Source organism: Euwallacea similis, chromosome 7 (genome assembly GCF_039881205.1).
Source record: "Euwallacea similis isolate ESF13 chromosome 7, ESF131.1, whole genome shotgun sequence".
NCBI lineage: Eukaryota > Metazoa > Arthropoda > Insecta > Coleoptera > Curculionidae > Euwallacea > Euwallacea similis.
In genome coordinates, this window is record NC_089615.1 from 1,383,071 (window position 1) to 1,403,481 (window position 20,411).

A 20,411-nucleotide genomic window follows, 5' to 3' on the forward strand; every position below is an offset into this window, starting at 1 on the left:
TGGATAAGCCCAACGGTATAAAATATTAAAAAAATAAAATGAGACATAAAATTCAACAAATTCCACCTCAAGTGTTATCTAACGTTATGGAAGAATTTGAATTGCGACTTGCTCGCAGTTAAGAAGTCGATGGGCACAGTTCGAACAATTATTACAATAGTTTCCAATGGTTTGTACTGTTCTATGGAAATAAATAAACAAACCTACCAAATAAATCATCGTCTTTGTTACTGATATGTTATAGAAATCAAATCCGTCTTTCTTAGTTGTACACCTGATATGGTCTTACAAGATAAGTCGATAACTGTTAAGTGTAGGTATAGGACATGTTATATGAAAAATAGGTATTTCCATTTGAAAAACAAAGTTGGTGGTTGTAACTGATTTTTGGGCTACCATGAATACAAATACAATACATGAATTTACCATAAAAAAAACGCGTTAAAAAATAAAAATCTATGAGTCCCAGCGTTTTTCCAAAAAAACCAACCCCTGAATTTTAAATGAATTTATGCAAGACTTTTGGCCCTCACTGTATATCCTTCTGGTAGGACGGAAGTAAAATGATTTCATCCCAAAGTAACAAAGGTGGTATACGTATGTATTTCGTAAACGCTGTCGGAATCCAGGAATGTGCAAACTGGTTACCAAGGCAAATATGGAGTGAATAATCACTCTGAGTTCGCACTGTTTCGTGCACAAAAACATTTTGAAGTATATAATGTTTTATTGGTATCGAACAATAATATACCTGTTAAAACAATATTTACAAAAACGAACAATAAGGAGCCCAAGTGGGCAATGCGCCACTATCGAGATCAGTGGTACTAAGTGCCGAAAAACGGGTGCCTGACGTCATATATAAACCAAAACTAAACAAAAAAGACGGTCCAACGCAGATAGCGATGTCCACTAGTCTCATAAGCATATCTATACAGGCCCTAACAATTATTTAGGTGGCAATATGGCCGATTCGAACTTCGAACTAAGTCTTCCTATTGAAAACTCAGTAAGAAAATGGTACTCTATGTATTTCAAGCCTTTTGTAAAGGAAATACCAATGGATCTAAGGAATTCCGAAGTGTTTTTGCGCCAAGGAAACAGCAATTAAGTATAGTAAACAAAAATACGTAAATTAATAAACAGTGCCTAATCTGTGTTTGAGCTTGGTACAAGGGTGTTTATTTTCGAACTCAATTTAGTCTATAATCGTACACCAGTTTTGTTTATTTGGAAATTTCAATCTGAAAATTCATTGGCCTCATTATATCAGTAAAATCTACATATACAAAATCACCATTTGTTCCAAATTATTCCACAATGGTTGAGTCGAAGCTAATAATATTGTTTGAGCAACATGTACTTCCAAAAAATGTTTGATGTTGTTAATGGTTTTGCAAATGATTTATCGCTTGGCTTTTAATATACGGATAATAATTGGCAGAAACATGATAAGGTGTCAAAACAGTTTTTAAAACATCTGTTGAAAGTAATAATTGTTTGTTTGTCAATAGATTAAATTGAAATGATGTAAGTGGTGGAAACCCCCAGACACTCTGAAAATTTAGAGGAATTTTTTTTAATTAAATCAAAATAAATTTTAATTAAACGTATTTTTAATGAGATTCCTCTTCGGGTTTAGTCGATTGATTAATTGATTGATTTGAATGGAAAGAATAATTTTGATTGTAATACAACTTCAAACAGTCCACCTTTCATTATTGGAATTATTCCATCAGGCCCGATGCCTTATACGGTTTGAATTCACCCACCTCCCGTTTAATAGATCCGTTGTTAACTACAACGATGACTTACAGATTAAACTCAGATGTTGTCTAATGTTTATAATGTTTTTTTAAAACAAAAAATGATTAATTTCTCCTTATATTTCACTGTGGACCTAATAGTGTGCATTGTTTATACCATAATTTTAATTTATATTCCGATTTAGATGTTTGTTGTTATAATATAATAAGTATCGAGTTTCACTAGAATCCCTGGTAAAAATATCTAAATTTAAAAGACCATAAAGTCCCAAATGTCGTAAAAGTGTAGGTCCCTTGCAACAGATTTAAAGCCTCAGTTTATAAACTCTGAGTTTTAATCGGCTACAATATCCGTACCGAGCGACTCAGAAAAGTATAAAATTTTATAATATCTCAAGAAAAATGCATGATCACATTATTTTGCAGAGTAATCAGTATCTCCCATAAACAACACAAATCTCACATATATCGCAAATCTCTAATAAGCATCTTCAATTCTCTATAATGTAAAAAAACCGCGTGAACAATTTTTTAGCGTACCCTGTAGATCCTCGTTTTTCCAGACTGAAGTAAAATAAAAACACACAGAAGCAGACATTAACAATTGCGTTGGTCATAAACTTAAATAAAATCTGAGCAATTAAATTTTATTTTTGGGTGCCTACTATATAAAAGCGGGAAAAGAGGCTTCTGTTCTTTCAGTGTGCCATCTGTTTCTTGGTGTGTTGTGCTTTCCCGATTTATCTTGGATTAATATTGAAAATTGAAAACATGTCCGCCGTAAGTAATATGTTTTGGAAAAAATAATAAAATTTTGTCGCAGACACACGACTATTTTTAATAAATACTTGATTTTGTTATATTTTTTTATATTTAAAATTTTCATATTTTAAAATTTATTATAATATTTTAATTTAATTTAATTGTTTTTATTTTTATTATTAATTTATCAAGAACATCTATCAAGTCTTCATTAAACTATACCACTCAATTAAAATCGAGCGACAGTATATAGGATGTTTTTAAGTACGTGGCAAAATTTCAAGAGGAGAAATTTTAAAGTGATTCTAAGACGAAAAGTTTATATAAACATAGGTCTGGTAATGCTTCGCTTCAAGGTACAGGGTGTCACTTATTTTTTAATCGTTACATATTATATTAAAATAAAAACACTTAAATAACAAGAAGACGTAGACTAACATGACGTTGAAACTCGATGACAGTTTTTAATATAGTACTAAGGAATCGTTTAAGCAAGAAATTGTTTATCTCTTTTCGTTAGTGGCGTACACAAGGGTAACGCTGGAATTTTATGAAAAATCAAACAAGAAAAACACTTTATTAAAACTACACCTACATTTTTTATTAAAACCCGCATTATTTTTGTTAAAAAAATTTAACAATAAGTAAATGCCAAATTGCAACAAAATCGACCAAAGAATTGTTAAAATTTTTACGAAAAAACAATTTAAAAAAAAGTTTGGTACCTGTATCTTGAAAATGAAGCATTACTGGATCGATGTTCATATGAACTTTTCGTGTTAGAATCATTTAAAGAATCACTCTTTTAAGTTTGGTCACGTACTTAAATAACACTCTATATGCACCAATACCTGAAAGTAGCAAATAGTAAAAAAGCTTTTCTGTTGATGAAGTAAGGGGTGTAGGAAAAATTCTGGCCCAGAGTGCTGTTTTGCATGCAGCAAACAAATTTCTGGTAAATTATTCTAATGATTTTCTAATAACTAAATAAAAATGCTGAACCATTTAATAGAAGGCTTGAAATGCGATAGAATAAAAATTTTCCCTAAAATGCCCATAGGTAACTCCTAAACTGGAAAAATTATTACCCTGTATTTTGACCGTCGCTATTAACTTTCACTAATTTTTAATTATGCACCTGTTGTGATATTACTAATTATGTGGAAAATCAAGTTCTTACGCACCAGTAAATCATCGCTAGAAACATGATAAATACTCCCACTTCACATTTTTCCTACATATTTTGCTAAGGCGACACCTCATTAATTCCACGAGTTTTTGGAGAAATACATGTGTGACCATTTATTTATGTCTAATTTTTCTTAAATGTTATTAGATTTTCTTCATTCCAAGGGTGTAATCGGACATTTACGTATTTATTTCCAAAAAAAAATCACTTGGACTTGGATTCACTTGGACTTGGATCACATTGAACTTGTTTCGGATTATTAATACGCCAACGATGCATGTTTTCAACTGCCAGAAGCTAAATTTAATCACACAGCGTCTGTTTTTAGAAATTTCGTTTATAAAAATGTTATTTGTGAGAAATGAGAGTCCATTTCCATAGGCTTTGTCGGCTTTAAAAATATGAAGTTTCAATATCCGCAAATTTTATATTCATAGGAGATTGTTGATATTATTATTGAAAAAACAATTAGGAACTTTTTGAGTTCATCAGCTTTAGAGGTACTCCATGAATAATTACTTGAACATTTTGGAAAATGATGGTCCAGGAGCTAACAATCATCTTAAAAAGTTCTATCAAAATCGGTGATCTTGGCAATGAATTCAAATTTTCAATAATAGAATACGATATTGGCAATTAGTAGTTTGATGCCTAATTAAATATGTTGCATATTATTGTCTGAATATTTCCTGAAGGTATTTGCAAGTAAGCTAGATATTATTTAAGTGTTCCGAAGCTTTCCTCTATTATTAACCTAATGCCAGGGGCGGTTCTCTATTACTAACCATAAAGTTGTTAATGAACAGAAACTCGTTTTATGTGAGTTACGAAAACTTGGAACAAAGACCTTCCGTGGTAATGAAAACGCAACGTTTCATGGAATAAAAATCTAATGTAAGTGCCATTAGGCACTGAGAATAAATCTTGATTTTATACGCCTCTGTACGATTTTTCTTGACATTCCATCCAGGACCTTGCAGCTTAATTTGGCTCGGTATAAAATACTATTGTTGATACTCATATTTTCAGGTGTACTTACAGTAAATCGTTTCTTTTGCATTTTTAAGTTCGCGATTTGCGTAGACTCAATAATGCCAGCTTACTTTAGAGATGATCAATTAAAAAATAAAGTGATGGCAAGACGTGGAAGTGTGAAAGAGGTTCAGTTGATCATATTTACGCCGAGGAAATTCTCAATCTCCCCGTTTTGTCCAGCAGTATTTCGCCAATATGTATGTATTGTGATTAGATATTTTGAGTTTAGCTGTTATGATAATTTGGGATCATTATTCACCTAGTAAGCTAATCGGCCATAAGTTTATGGTAATTTTATGAAATCTAGTTAAATCTAAAAGTGCAAAAAATAGTATATGCAACTCGATTGTGAAATGCTTGAGATCCTCACATTTTAGATCTCCAAGCGCGTAGTGCTGGACGACTACAAAATATGGAATTATTCACAGATGCCCCAGTACCATAAATAAATTGTTTATTCAAAATTCTGTGAGAGCCACTTTTAACCAGAAACTGACAAAATTGGAAGATTGGAAATTATGTAGAACCTCTTTCTGAGAGGAGAACCTCTTCCTCTTCTTAAGAGGCCGAAGTGAATTTCTTGAATCTTTGAGGTGTCCTTGGACATCCACCCTAGTTGAAAAAGAAAAAGACAGTCAAAAATCGAATAGTTCCATCCGAGCAAAATGTAAGAAATAACATCGGTGCATACATGGTCCTAGATAAAGATAACCTGGGATATTGACCCCCCAATCACCAACAAAGTCTGAAACAACGTGGGCAACAAAAAGTGAAAAATGTTTTTACTTTCACTTCTGTATTCGCGTTGCCTGATCTATGCTAAACACCCTATAAATATGCATTTAATCCTTCCGTCCTCCGGTATATTTCGTATTATTAATCTGGAGCTATTCTAGTGTTGAAGGATGAAAGCACCAAATAGCTCCAGCTGTTGCTTCATTTACTTTCATTCAAAGTTTTGGCAAACATTTAGGAACAACATTTTCTAAGCATTTGTTCCATCTATACAGAGTGTGAAGCCATAATTAAAACAATTGAAGCTTTTCACGTTAGTCAGAAACGTTTTGGACCTAGATGCTAGTCGAATCATGCACATATGAAATTAGTAGATAATGAGTAATTAATTTCTCACTCTTTCTGTTTGGCTATTGCAACTTTAATAAGTACTTTCCAAGAAAAGAAGTTCACCACCTTTCTATAATGCAAATGTGCGTCAAAATTCCTGGATCGAGACTTTCATTTTGCAATTTGGTATGTCTTCGAAATGTGCCGCCAAGTGCACTTAGTGCCAAATGTCTGTCGCCTCTACCTGGATAAGTGCAAATGATTAATCATCTACCACGATCGATTTGATGGAAGCTGTTGACGTTAAATACAATTACGCGTGCACCCAATTTTAAATCACACTGTATAAATCTGGCATGAATATCAGACGTATCGATTATCTTTAAAACGACGTAGTTATTATGCTCTGGACCTGATTGCGTTACTGTTCGTTTTTGCCCCTTATCATCCGATGTAAATAATTTTTTGTTATGTTTGTTGATAAGGGAACAGACACCTCTTCTGGGGAACTTAGATGCAGTGGAAAACATTGCACTGAGGATGGCTTCGAAAGCGTCTTAGTATGCAACAACGACATCATTAAAAGAGATTCAAGCTACAAATCAATAACGGATATAATAAGAAACACGCAACAAAGACATTCCAAGAAGCCGCGGAACATCCAAACGAGCCAATCAGGAGGACAACAGAATACAACCCGAAGGATGGCATTCCGCATAAGAGGCCACGACACCAGTTGTTGGACAACGGCTTGCCAGAACACAGCTACCGTCAGGACTAACAAGGAAGAAAAGACTAAAGAAATCACTTCCCGACGTTGATTCCCCCTGGATTGAATGAATGAATCTCTTCGTATCGCGTAAAACATACCCAAGGCTAACTAATGCTAACTAGCTCTGGAAACAATCTTAGACACCTTCATTAGCTGGAGGCCGCCTTCCCCCCAAAAAGGTCAAACAAGACATCCTTTCCTGGAATAATGAAGGAAAAAAGCTTTTCAATTTTTTTCAACTTCATTATTTCTAAACCAACAACCCGGAACGGAGATAGCCAATGAAGAAAGAAGCATTCAGGTTTGTTCAGGTTAGCTCTCTGTCGGCGGGGGAACTTCAAAACAAATCGCACTAACGCCGCTGAAGAAGTCGAAATTTACCGAATCTGCCCAGATCTAGATCAATGGCAGAGTAAACAGCCATAGTCCCGTTTAACTCTGCTATCTGAAATCAAAACACAGCTATGCAATAAAACCAGCACCCAAGAAAATTTTATCGATTACCAACCAATGTTAATATTTGTATATTAATCTAAAAATTATTGAAAATGATAATGTAATGAAAATTTGTAATCTTTTTTAATTATAAAAAAAATAAACTGTCAAAATTAATTGAAATACATTAACAAAAAATGAACTTCAAAAATGATAAAAATGGAATTCGGCATAATTAAATTGAAGGTCGTTAAAAATGGAATTGCCACGAATTTGTCGCTAATTGATTAATATTTCGTCCAACTTCCTTTATTATTTACGACATCTTTTTGGCACGGATCCCGTCAAATTCGATATTATGGTGCAATCAGTAGATTTCCAAATTTCCAATTTCTTTGATTAATTTTTCTTCATTGTTGAATTTTTTAGTTCATATTTTTTCCACGATTTCCCAAAGATTCTCAATCGAATTCAGATCCACAAGCTGTGCAGGTGATTTCAGAACATGCATTTTTTTATCATTCAATCACTTTTTTACGATTTTTGTAATGTGTTTTGGGTCGTTGCCATGCTGAAAAGTATATAACAATGGTATTTTCCACTCAGTGTACAGTAACATCACGGTTTCCAATATATTACAGTAGACGAAACGATCCATTTTCCCAATAATTCTATATATAGGACTCACACCCCAACCAGAAGAAGTACCTTACATCATGACGTTTCTTCCTGCGTGTCTCAGGGTCTTAGAAACGTATCTAGGATCAAGCCTGTTTCCATTTGGTCGAAGAACTTATTGATATCCTTCGGTACCGATCAAATTGAAGTTGCTTTCCTCACTAAACAACACTTTTCTCCAGTCCTTTACAGGCCAATGAAGATGAAGCGACGTTAGTCTAGCGTCCTTCTTTCCTTTGACAGAAGCGGTAATCGCGCTGGTCGATAGGCACGAAATCAAAATTCTACCAGACGTCTCTAGACAGTTTGAGAAGATAAGCCAGTATCATTTAAGTCACTGCAAATATTAGGTGCGGACATCCAAGGGTCTTGGATATCCTCTCTTTCTCTTCTCTTTCTTCGCACCTTTCTTTCTTGATTAACATGTTTATTTTTCTATCAAGTCTCACAGAATTTTTGCGAAGTCTACCTCTTCGTTTTAAATCAGATAAAGTCTCCCGAAAACGGATTTTTTTAATTGTAAAGGATACCACTTGTTTTGATAAATTAAACTACTCACATATCAACTTCTGTCATCGTTCTTTTTCATAAGCCTCAATAGTTTTTTTTTTAAGTTAGTGGACAAATATGTTCCGGATGGCATTTTGCACAACAAATATTATAAAATTGGAAAAAGAATACTTCAAAAGAGCACCGCTGCTTTATAAAATTACTGTAGCAATTTAATTTTTTCGCTCTCCTCATCAGCCAAAACTGATAAGTTATCTACAATATAAAAAAAGATACTTCAGTCATTCGGGGCAAAAACAGAAAATAAGAACAAAGGGAATATATACGTATTCTAATATACATAAATTTTAAATTTTCTATTTAGTTTTCAGTTTTAGAACAAAATTATTAATCAATTTACTTTTGTTCGATACTGTATATAAATTCAGGCCTCATAAACTCTTATACAGGTACTGGCTTCAGTACTGCCTTTCCGTAAAGACTTTTTTCCCCGGGTTTATATCCCCCCCCCCCCACCACCACCACCACCACCACCACCACCACCACCACCACCACCACCACCACACAAAATTGGGGTTTTGAAAGTGCGACTGGTATTGTAAAGTGGCGTGTCACTTGCTTTGACTCGTTATTTTTCGTTTTTATCGATATTTTTTAGCACGTAAATGATTAGTTTTTCCCAATAAGCCTTAGCTAGGGTGAAACAAGCTGTTTTGCACGAGAGAGTGTCTCTAACACTGCGAACTCAAAATGGTCTGAACGTAATTATCTAGTCCATAATTGTCTTCCCGGTCACTGTACATTCCCGGACTCCGATAGCATTTGCGAAATACATACATGACCTTTGGTGCTTCGAGTTGGAATCGCCTCACTTTGGCCTTACGATTAGAACCATAAAGGCTTCTAATCATGCCACACCGGAACCCACATTTTTGGTAATTCTTTGGGATACCAATGGTTACTTGCCGTCTTCAACCAGTTGTCGCGTCGTTACTTTGGCTGCGATGGCAATTTAAGTAATTTAAAAGCACATTTCGTGCATATTTCTACATCTAATTAACGCAAAAATAAAGCAACAGAGCATTAAATTAGCGCACATTTCTCTGAGACAGCTCGAGGAAACCATTTAAATCATACTACTAAATAAATTAATACTATTAGATTTGAAGTGGTGGTGACAGGAGCTGGTGGCGATTAGCATTCAAAATTCATCAATGAGACAGGCCAATTTTTTTGGTATGAACTATTTGCGATTTATTAAATGCCGTTCGAGCGTCGGTAATTTCAGAAAAAAAAAATAACTCCAACTGTGCGGAACTTAATTTAAAGCTTTTGCGTCAGTGGAAAAAATTATGCATTTTATTTAATATTTGTAACGCACATTTGGCCGATCTTTTTTATAAATTGCCGGTATATAAGCCAAAAAAACATTAGATTAGCGACAGTTCTAATCGCGCATCTCGCTTAATATTAGAGAACTAAAACTATATTTTCGAACAACGAAAATTTCTAGATATGACTGCAGCTTTAAAGGGAGTACAGTTGATCACCTTTACCCCGAGTAAATGGGGCGTGTCACCTTGGATGAACTTAGATGATTTAGAGGAGACGACATCGGTACGGAGTCTGGTTGGCTTAAGTTGTTTTCTTCACGCTTAAGAAGATTTTTACCTTCACCAACACACCGGTGCTTAAATTTGAGTTTGGGGCAAAACTTGGAGTATATTCACGTTTCCCTTGCAAGTTTGTGAAATAGTGAGTTATCAGTGTTTGTGGCAAATTTTCTCAATGACTTAACAGGTTTGCTAAGATGTGGCTCCTAGGCTTACAATTAAATGCATATTTTGATTCACCTCTATCGCACACGTTGATTCTATCGAATTTTTTTCGTTTTCCGGCAAACAGGAGTTTCAAAGATTTTTTCTGAATTTAACTAAAAAGCATTTCTCGTTCGGTAATAAGTATTCGTTGAACTTTACGTATTGAATTGTGTTGAAAATTGATTTTTAATAACTTTTTCCACTCTCCGCACCAGGGCAACGCGAAAGGGTTGTAATATATACATATCTTTTAGTTTATTTCCAAAATGTCCGCGATATTGACAGGGCATAGGCCGATACTGACTTTGGTGGATAACTAAGCGCAACAATGCGGGACAGACATAGTGAATTATTTGACGTATTTATCCAAAAAGTATACACAAAAACTTGACTCATAATTGAATTCGGGCGGCGCCAAACACTACACACGTCGCAAATGTCTAGGGATATTATTTTGTAATATATTTTCTTAAAGTTAAAAATAATAAATTGTGGCTCTTAATATGAAATAGAATAATTTCAAGCCAAAGAAGGGTTTTAAGGAATAATGATCACTTTGAGAACCGCCATCAACTGTGTTTGCATGTCTACGTGAAACATGGAGAGCTCTCCCTCAAGATTTATTGGATAATTTCATTTTAAGTATGCCCAGCAGGTGTCATGCAGTAATAAATGTCAGAGAGGCACACACGAAATATTCACTTTAATTTCTTAAGTTTTTGTGTAATGTTTCAAAAAAATACTGCTTGAATTATTTTTATATGAAAAAAACTTATCTTTTATTTCATCCTGTTTTTCTTTGGGGCATTAATAAATCTAAGTTTTATTGTTGCAACTAATAAAATAATAAACATCTTTATTAATGTATTAAAAATAATCAGTTTCACACTTGTTAACTATTTATTTTTTTAAACATATAAAATATTCCTAGACATTTGCGATGTGTATATTTTCTTAAACGCATAAATATGTAATAAAAATGGCCTTTTTTTGTCTACTACTGATATAAAAGCGAACATAAAAAAAATATAGTGGTAGTTTTGATCGGTATTGAGGGAGTTCGGTTCGTTCTTCGCCCTCTGCCTGAAAATCGCTAAAAGCTTTAAGTGTTTTAAGGGGAGCGTAACTTATCAAATACACTTCATATAAGTAGATTAATTCTTCATTTGTGGACTTGTATGATTACGATTCTGTTAAAAAGGTGCATTAAATCTGATATTTTAAATTATGCAGTACACTAAACGCGTATCAAGTTCAAAGTCAGTCGTTGGTATTAAGGTGTCAAGCGTTTCTGAAATCAGTGGAATGCATAACTAATAAAAAAGATAAAACTGAAATTTCAATTTTAATGGGCTGAATAAGTACCATCAAAAATAGCAAGTTTTATGACTGGATGTGATTTTTTTTATATTTAATTTTTTTAAATTGGCGTACCACTGCTCCGACCTCCCTTTCTCGACCAACCTCGGGGGGAGCGCTTTGGAAAGCGTAAACATTCTTTTTTGAAGGATCTTCAGCCCCGAACCATCTACTTCCTTTTTTTTGAATTTTTCAAAAACTGTGAAAATTTCACAAACTTTGGCCACTGGATGGAAAAAGTCGATTGTTAATGGTCGATTTTATATGCATTAAAGAAGAGGGTTAATAGTCAGTAAACAAGAAAAAGATAATCCAAGTGACAAAACTGAGAGATATGACATGACACATTTCCTATGTGTCTTCTATAACCTGACAAATGTTCACTGTGTCACATACAAATATCACATAATTGTAGAAGACAGCGACATGCAAGACTTGAAAAGAAAATCGTTTTCTTCGGGGAATTTTTTAAATTTGTAGAGCCTTTCAAAATTATCAAAAGACATTGTTATGCGTCAATGCTTTCCTGATGGTTCGTACCGATGGACAGTTGCCAGCTCTCAGATAATAAATTCGAAAATTACAAAATAATTATGTCAAGTCCGGGGAAAAGTAACTTACCCATAATTTCCACTTCAAAATTTAAATTAACATTTTTTATAGGTTCAAAGTCGTATTTACTTCAACACTCGGAGATATTTCTAATCCAGTTTATGCCACTACTCATTTCACCTTTAATTTATTTGCTATTTTCACGAAATTCCCCTTTAAACGTTGAGAAAAAACATGTCTCGCTACATTTTTTGAAACATGAAACTATGAAAAAGGAAAAACTGAAACATTTTCCTGCTACATTATAGCGTAACTTTTAAAGTGACCGTCTGACATTCAAAATTTGCAGTTACACATTTGGTAGAACATAATTTGTACGAAACCATCCGTAACAGAATTTAATAAACTTTCTAAATATATGCAGAATATGAATCGTAATTGTCTTTTTTGCTAATTGAATTATGACACTTGTGATTTATATTGCTGCAAAATCTGGAGATGGATTTTCGCCTCCAAATTCTATGTGGTTGCTCAGTGACAGTCTAAAATTTTCTTGATATCTACCAACTTTCCACACAAATTTTTAGAGAAAAAACCTATTCCGTAGTGTATTCTTCTTTTGGTGAAAAAGTTGTTCAAAAAGGATCAATGTCGGCCGCCGATGTGCAGTTAATAATATTGTCACCAGGAAAGTGGATTGTATCTCCATTTTTGTGCGAAAAAGCATTGAAACCAGAGGTATGAATCGACACGATTTTTGAGGATGTTACTGGATATTCGGGGACGATTTCTTTAACGACACCAGATAAAAATGTCGAATAGATCATGTTTTTCAAATATCCTGGCAAAAAATTTCTTAATTGTAATTACTAAATGTTTATTACCGTATCACTAGATAGATTCATTATAAATCCCAATTACCACCTTGCCAGTACTGGTCTTAGGCTGAAGGACGGCGGTGAAGCCCCAGAGTAAGAGATCAAAAAGGGCGGCGGACTTTCCTACACGGCGGTTTTTCTTGGATGTAGGGAGGCGGCGATTAAAAATTTCGCCTAGGGCACCAGACTTGTTAAGGCTGGCCCTGCGTCTTGCTTAACTTATTTGTCTGTCTCTATTATCTTTTACAGTTTAATAATTTTTCTTGATTAGCAGCTTTTAAAGTGCAAAAAAATGTGTTCTTCATATCGGTCGAATCTGCTGAAACAGAGAATAGAGGTGTGTTCGTAAACTAGTAATTTACGTTGCTACTAACTGGATCATTTCGCAAAGTAGCATTTAAATGTATTATAGCCAATTGAAGTAAATTTATTTAAGCAACAGTTTTATGGAGAGCTTTGCAACGGAGTATATCGAAAAAATATAAATATAGGGAAAAATGTTTACATTCACATAAAATATATCTGCTATAAATATTGCAGATTGCCTTCACGTAAATTTCTATATACCGAACAAAACGTGGGCGATCAAAAATAAAGAAATTAAGTTTAAAATCTGCTGTAAGATGATCATACCAGATTGCGTTCAAAGCGCGCGGATTCAGTAGTTCGTAAGAGTTTGAGGATTCAAAGTAGTTTGAAAACATTTGCAAAATGGTATGAAATCGATCTTTGAAATACATAAAATTGAAATACCTCAAACATCTTCTAATTTTGATCTTTGGAATTTCAGGATGAACTTCCAGCAGAACAAATTGCCGGTAAGCTCTCAAAGTGTTTCCTAGCCTTTTTATTTTGCAATTTTCGTAAAACATATTTCAGTACTTCGCAAAGCCTTCGAAGCTTTCGATAGCCAAAAATCTGGAAGCATTCCCTGCGACATGGTGGCCGATATTCTGCGTTTGATGGGACAGCCTTTCGACAAAAAAATTTTGGAAGAACTTATCGAGGAAGTTGACGCAGACAGTAAGCATATTTCATTCGAATTCTCAGGATCATCAGTAGGACTTTTCAGAATCTGGCCGTTTGGAATTTGAGGAATTCGTTACTTTAGCTGCCAAATTTATCGTGGAAGAAGACGATGAAGCCATGCAAAAGGAACTCAAAGAAGCTTTTAGGCTGTATGATAAAGAAGGTGAGCCTAGCCAAAGATAATTCGATATTTTGTCTAGGGCTAATGTACTTTTATTTCGAAGGAAATGGATACATCCCCACAACGTGTTTGAAAGAAATCTTGAGAGAATTAGACGATCAGCTAACCGATAGAGAATTGGATATGATGATAGAAGAAATTGATACAGATGGGTCGGGGACTGTAGATTTTGACGGTAAGTAAGAGGTAATGATTGTTAAATATGTTTGTTAAGAATTTTGAAACGACATACCTACCTAGATCAATCTAAATAGCGAGTAGAACTTTTAGCAGGATTCTGAAGCTGATAGTGGAATAACGCAGCCAAGAAACCTAATTTCTAAGCATGCAATCAAAAAACAAATTCACTAAATATTACACAATTCTTGTTGAAAACTTAAATTGAAATCAACTAGGATCCGATTTTTTAATTTGGGGAATTTTCAAGCTTGGTGACGAAATGACATTACTCGACTTCATCAAGAACAATATTCTATTTCTGAAATTCTGAACGATATTAGCCCAAATCATTTGATATGGAAAACCCAGCTTTTGCAATATCAATCACAATCAATCAAAAAATCGTATAATCAAAAGTTAGATTGTGCACGTTTTCATACATATAAACACATGGAAGAAGTTTTCTACGATATTTTTAGCTTCCAGTGAAATTATACTGCCGATAGCAAGCGACTATAACGAAAGAGAAATCTATTGCTCCACGTTTCGAGCCTGAATATGTTTTTATTTATTATGACTTGGTACTATGGATAGGCCATATGGCTCTCTATGTTTACGTTTCATAGTATTACAAACGTGCCGTCTCGCAGACTTTGAAAGCAAGTACTGGATATCGTAATTGAACAAATTATGAATATTTTATATTCAATTTAATTGAATGTTTGATCGGGGATAGGGAAAGAAGATAGAAACAAGTTTATTCATTCGATCGAGTTTTTTGCATCCGGAAAAGACGTTTTTTTACCTGAAGATACGTAATAAACTAAATCATGTTTACACATTTCATATGCCCCTCACAAAATGTGGTTTCATTTTGTTTCAGAATTTATGGAGATGATGACAGGAGAAGTTTAACAACAGACGACAATAACTAATCTAACAAAAGCAGTTTTAGGTGCATTTTTTTATTTATTGAACCATTTACACGAAAATCCTGAATGTGAAACAGTATAGTATATGTAAAATATTCTATTTTAGTTACACAACTTTATAAGTCTACTATATTAATCTATGGAATAAAAATACGATTTGTTATATGCGACGTTGTAAGATAATTTGTACCTTTGGCAAAAGTGAACAACGTATCTTTAATGTATGTGTGATATTAGTTAGTAAATCACAAATAAACGTAATTTTTTATTATCCTTTTACCGACAGGTAGGTATGCCTTACCAAATAAAACAATGAATATTTTTTCTATATAAGTAATCATTGATGTGAAAATGGAAATGATTAACTCACTATAGGCCTTTGCTTAAAAGTATTTAAATGGCATGTTATTAGAATTTGTAATTCTTATTCTGAGTAACTACCGGCAGGATATTTTCATACTTGTTGCTAAGATGGCCTTGCTGATAACACCAAAACTGTACTTGGATCTAAATTCACAACACATATCCCTTTAACAATAAGAATACAGATGGTTGATAATAAATTTAATATTCAATTTATTATGGCACAACGACAATAAACTATACTTTAAATGCGAATATTCTGAAATAAGTATCTTTATAATTCCTATCTAATAGGTACATAATGTATTTGTTTTTTTTTTTAAATTACCAGCAAAATAATTATGAATAAATGAGCATTCTTGCATTTCAAAACATCACCACACAATATCACATCGATTATATATTTTAAAAAATCACGCGAGTCAAAAAGAGTCCAATCAGCTGTTTAAAATCATAATGGTAACATATGGCCTCTAAAAAATCGACAAAAAATAAATCGCAAACATATTAGTTGATTAGTTCGAGTGCTTACTGCATTGAAGTATAATTATATTAGTGTCGAAAAGTTAGTGATTATTAACAAAAATGTAGAGGCGTCAAAGGTATGTTTTTTGGCTGCGCATTTTAATGTTCTATTGCGATTTTTCTAAATTTAAATAAAAGTCAATATGTCGCAGAACTTTGCAAAACATATTTTTCAGCTCGCAAATGGCGCAACATCACATCGAAACACTCTTAATTCAAGATTCTTGTAAATATTTCGACATTCCTTGTCTTCCTAAGTCACTAAATATATTCGCACAACACCATTTTCTTTAACTTTACGTTGAATACACTACTTTACATGGAAACAATTCGAGCACGTGGGAACTAATGGAGTTATTAACTGAAAAGTATTTCAAATTAACATAGTAGACACTACTATCCAGGATGGTACAAGTTCGATGCATTAGTATGCCTTACCTTAGCTTAACCTAGATCCAAGTCTATTACTCAATATCTTGGTGAAAACAATATATTTTATTTAAAAAGTGTTAAAGCCCACCTTACTTCAGCGTTAAAAGAAAGGGGTTCAATTGGCACAAAGTATTTAACAAAGTGATGAAATGCCTGGGTGTGTGGGCATGTTAATTTTTTGGCAAATGTGTCATATGGAACCACGCACGACTAGACTCAATGACCTACTTAACACATTATAATATCACGTGATGGTTATTTTTATTATGATGGCAATAGTAGGAACCCAGCCCAGAAACTGCGTAGAATCCAGTTCGGTGGCCAAAACAATAACAAGATTGAATGTGGCTCAAATTGTTTCGATATAAAGTATAAATTTTGCGAACATGTAGCTTATTATGGTTAGCAAGTACCTGAACCAAATTGCAAATCCATTGACTCCGTGGAATTCTTAACTTCCAAGGCCTTTAAGAACATACATCACATAATAAAAGCTACCCACAAAATGCAAGTGAAGTAGAAAAACATTTCTCAAAACATACATGAGAAATACCACAAATCACAACCTTCGCTATGAGCATCTGTAGAAGTATTAAAAAAAACTCCCATACTTTTTTCCTTTTAATAAAACAGAAGTAATGTCGCTTGATACTTTTACAAACCTTATTATTTGAAATATTGCGGAAATTCGGCGAATATCTCTTTTAGTAAATGTTGATCCCGTTTGCTCAAGGCGCTTTCCTCGCAAAAAATTCTCGTAAAACATTTCAAAATATCCTCGCTTCTATGTCTATGTTCGTGGTAGTTTGTGTTCCGTAAAAGTCGTCTGCACAGCTCTAAATAGTCATGACGCTTCTAAAATTACTAATGATATCAATCACGCTTAACTAACTCAAATGCATTACCTTATCCCCTGGGGACAAGTCCGCTATATTTCTAACTATAATATCAATTAAAACTTTGGTATCGTTGGTGTAAAAAAGATCGGCAATAGTTTGTCTACTAAACATATCCTTAAATAGCTTCAGCAAGGAGTGTGGTGGTGCGGGTTCGTGGTCAAAAATCCTTATTGGATCCTCTAAAATTAGAATTAACCTATAAACAGTTTTGTTCGTGGTTTGAAGTGATTCATTACCTCCTCTATTTAGAAGCAGCAAAATTTTTTCACACAAGGTTTTCGCTAATTGTCTGTATTCTAAGGCAGTGAGTACTGGATTTGTTTTTTCGTCATCAAACTGCAGGTTGAAAGAAATAACCAGATTTAGAAAAAGATCGGGAATTTGCTCGTCTAGGTCTGAATCTGGAGGGCATTCTATGTTTGTTAACACAAAGGATAGGAAGTCTTGTTCCAAATATTCTGAAATTAACAATATCGATTGGTTCTATGGGAGATTATATATAGGTAGATAGAGAGATATAGGTAGGACAGTAACCTATTATTTTAAAATTAAAAAGGCTCTCATATTTTGGTATTTAGCCAGCAAAACTTACCGAGATTCGTTATGGGCATAGGCTCACCCATTGAAAATACCATGGTGAGCAATAATGAGGAATAATTTAATTTCGGAATGTTCCCAGGATTCGCCATCATGTCTCTAAAAATTTCAAAAACTCAACCTGTCTAAACTTGTCACAAAAATAGCAATAAATACCTTGCTAATTCCCCTGGAAGTATCGAGTTCAACATTATACTAATAACAGTTTTATCTAAACTACATAACACCCCGAAGGCTTGTAACAATAGCTGTCTAATGGACCACCGAACTTCCATTTGATAATACTGAATAAGGGTTGTTATCACATGGTATTGGTCGGATGATATCACGTGCCGTGATATGCTTGTGTCTGCGTTTGACTGCAAATTACTTAAATAATAGAATATATCCTGTGAATTCAAATATATGTAACTCACCAAAATTGATATAAGCTCAGTGATGTATTCTTTAATAACACTCTCATCTTCATGCAACATCCAGCTTCTCTGTTGAGAATCTTCTTTGCAGCTTGTTAGTTCATTAAAAATAATTTTCAGTCGACTAGCATCGTGTGTTTGATCAATTTGGCCATCATCAACGACTAGACAGGTTTGGGAATGTGACAATATTGTGCTACAATTAAATAGTAATAGCCTCACGAAAACTATCACAATAAGATCTACCTTAAGTAAGGAAAAACAGAAGCTGGCAATAGTTCATGCAGACCTTGAATAACAGTTTCCAACGCCACTCTAGACATTTCATGTGACAAATTTGTGTTAATTCTCACACTTTCCACAAGTTCGTATACTGACTGAGCAGTTATCACAGGCGTTATATTCGTAGATGATGTAATATTTAAATCCGATTTTCTCGAATCATACGTGCTTTCAGACCTGTATCAATGTTTTTTTAAAACAATTAAATACCTCTGTTAAAGTAAATATAAAAACAACAAACCTTTTATTAACGGCCTCATAGATTTCAGACTTAATTTCTTCATGGATGTTCTCAATGCTTTTATGAATATTATCTAAGCTTTTCTTTATAGGTTTAATGGGGTCTTCAGCTACTGTTTTTGATCTCGCATCTGCAGTTTGTGGACTATATGGCGAATTAATGTGAGAGTCTGAATCTTTATAATTAATCTGGAGAGCGTTTTCATTGGATCCAATTGGGTTTTGAGGGCTTACTCCATGTTCTGCCTGCTCAAATATAATAATTATCAATTGCCTCATATTAAATATGTAAATTTAAGGCTAACCTCTTTCCTTAGTTCCCTGAGTCTATTCATCACTTCAGTTTTAGAACCTAAAACCATATCTTCACTGTCCCTACGTTTCAAATTTTCTAGAGCATTTTCTATAAATCTAATATAAAAGGCGGTGTTGACTGTCACAGATTCGACATAATTTGACGGTATGTATCCCACGTCGCCCTTTACGTTGATAACTTCCCACCAATTTTTATGTTTAGTGTTAGTTTGTTGGAGAATGAAAAATTCATTTGCTTTAAAGCTAATGGTTTTGGCATATGTGGCTTTGAAGTCATAGAGGCTGCGCAACATTCCATATTCACCTGGAAAAACTAAATGGTTACAAAAAGCAGCACATTTTCTGTACTGTTAATAATCCTTTAAGGTTCTGCCTCAATCTTGAAAATATTATTATGAGAGATATTATTTGTGTACATGCAAATGGAGCTGTTCAAAAATAAGGTAAATTAAGAGAGTTACTACAGACTTTTTATTGGGGTTCAATCCTCAGCCCTTTTTGTAATTCCTGGGTAGGCCTCCTCAGATCTCCTAACAGCTTAAACACGTAGAGGAAATCCAAACAGATGGAAACCTCAATTATATCTATTTGGTATATAGATGCTATCAGGGGTATAATTTACAACACACATTAGATGAAGCCTTAAATGAAACAGTATCACCCCTGACACTTCCAGGATTATTTCATATCTATGAAGTTAATGGGGGCTATGTATGTCTAGATAAAGCACAAGTAGGAAATGAAGGGTCAAGCGAAATGTTTTCTCCAAGTAAACTATTAAATCATGGAATTTTCTTAAACATAAAGGGGGAAACAAAAAAAAACAGCCCCCCCAATAGGTAGACCCAGCAGGAAAATGGAATGCACTTACCCATGTCCGATACTTGTGATGTATTACGTTATATGCAATAACGAAAGAGAGTAAATATATGGATTGAATGTCCTAATTCATTAATAAATTATTGAAATATGAAATATTAATTTTTGAAAGTAAAAATTCTATCAATTTGAAAGTAGCTGTCAGCGTCCCAGAGTCCCACCTACTTTTGTTTATGTTACTTCTTCAATGGCGACATCTATTAAGGCGACATCTTATTAAAATTTGGGAGGAGCTAAGGACTGAAAATAGCATTGGTGAATATAGGCATCTATATAGTCAACTAGAGTTCATATAATTTCAGAAAATAGAGGAAAATGAGATCTATATAATACAAACCATT

The 20,411-nt window shown here is 33.8% G+C and overlaps 2 protein-coding genes across 7 annotated transcripts; one reads left to right on the plus strand and one right to left on the minus strand.

Moving 5' to 3' along the window:
* The first annotated feature begins 2,443 nt into the window (after positions 1–2,443).
* TpnC73F (Troponin C at 73F) lies at positions 2,444–15,287 on the plus strand. 5 transcript variants are annotated; one of them, XM_066391698.1, is made up of 6 exons: positions 2,444–2,546; positions 13,612–13,639; positions 13,701–13,844; positions 13,894–14,013; positions 14,075–14,206; positions 15,074–15,287. In XM_066391698.1, the coding sequence occupies exons 1-6, from the start codon at positions 2,538–2,540 to the stop codon at positions 15,103–15,105; spliced, it is 465 nt and encodes a 154-aa protein (XP_066247795.1). In that variant the 5' UTR covers positions 2,444–2,537; the 3' UTR covers positions 15,106–15,287. The 5 variants fall into 5 exon arrangements, with proteins under 5 accessions (XP_066247795.1, XP_066247791.1, XP_066247793.1 ...); XM_066391694.1 differs by lacking the exon at positions 2,444–2,546 and adding an exon at positions 4,794–4,949; XM_066391696.1 differs by lacking the exon at positions 2,444–2,546 and adding an exon at positions 9,699–9,829.
* LOC136409858 (NCK-interacting protein with SH3 domain) lies at positions 15,140–20,263 on the minus strand. 2 transcript variants are annotated; one of them, XM_066391670.1, is made up of 10 exons: positions 20,063–20,263; positions 19,182–19,495; positions 18,878–19,125; positions 18,601–18,813; positions 18,355–18,550; positions 18,095–18,297; positions 17,934–18,037; positions 17,578–17,799; positions 17,348–17,520; positions 15,140–17,297 (listed from the first exon to the last, which is right to left on the minus strand). In XM_066391670.1, exons 1-10 carry the CDS (start codon positions 20,064–20,066, stop codon positions 17,109–17,111), a joined length of 1,866 nt encoding a protein of 621 aa, XP_066247767.1. In that variant the 5' UTR covers positions 20,067–20,263; the 3' UTR covers positions 15,140–17,108. The 2 variants fall into 2 exon arrangements, with proteins under 2 accessions (XP_066247767.1, XP_066247768.1); XM_066391671.1 differs by having other exon boundaries at positions 18,878–19,122; positions 20,063–20,262.
* Between the last annotated feature and the right edge of the window lie 148 nt (positions 20,264–20,411).

Excerpts from the sequence above, each read along its gene's own strand:
- TpnC73F (XM_066391694.1), top strand. The coding sequence starts at position 4,809 with ATGCCAGCTTACTTTAGAGATGATCAATTAAAAAATAAAGTGATGGCA. Across the intron at positions 13,845-13,893 it reads CGAGGAAGTTGACGCAGACA|AATCTGGCCGTTTGGAATTT; the intron begins GTAAGCATATTT and ends AGGACTTTTCAG. Across the intron at positions 14,207-15,073 it reads GGGGACTGTAGATTTTGACG|AATTTATGGAGATGATGACA; the intron begins GTAAGTAAGAGG and ends ATTTTGTTTCAG.
- LOC136409858 (XM_066391670.1), bottom strand. Across the intron at positions 18,551-18,600 it reads TCTGTTTTTCCTTACTTAAG|CACAATATTGTCACATTCCC; the intron begins GTAGATCTTATT and ends ATTTAATTGTAG. Across the intron at positions 17,800-17,933 it reads TATGCCCATAACGAATCTCG|AATATTTGGAACAAGACTTC; the intron begins GTAAGTTTTGCT and ends TGTTAATTTCAG.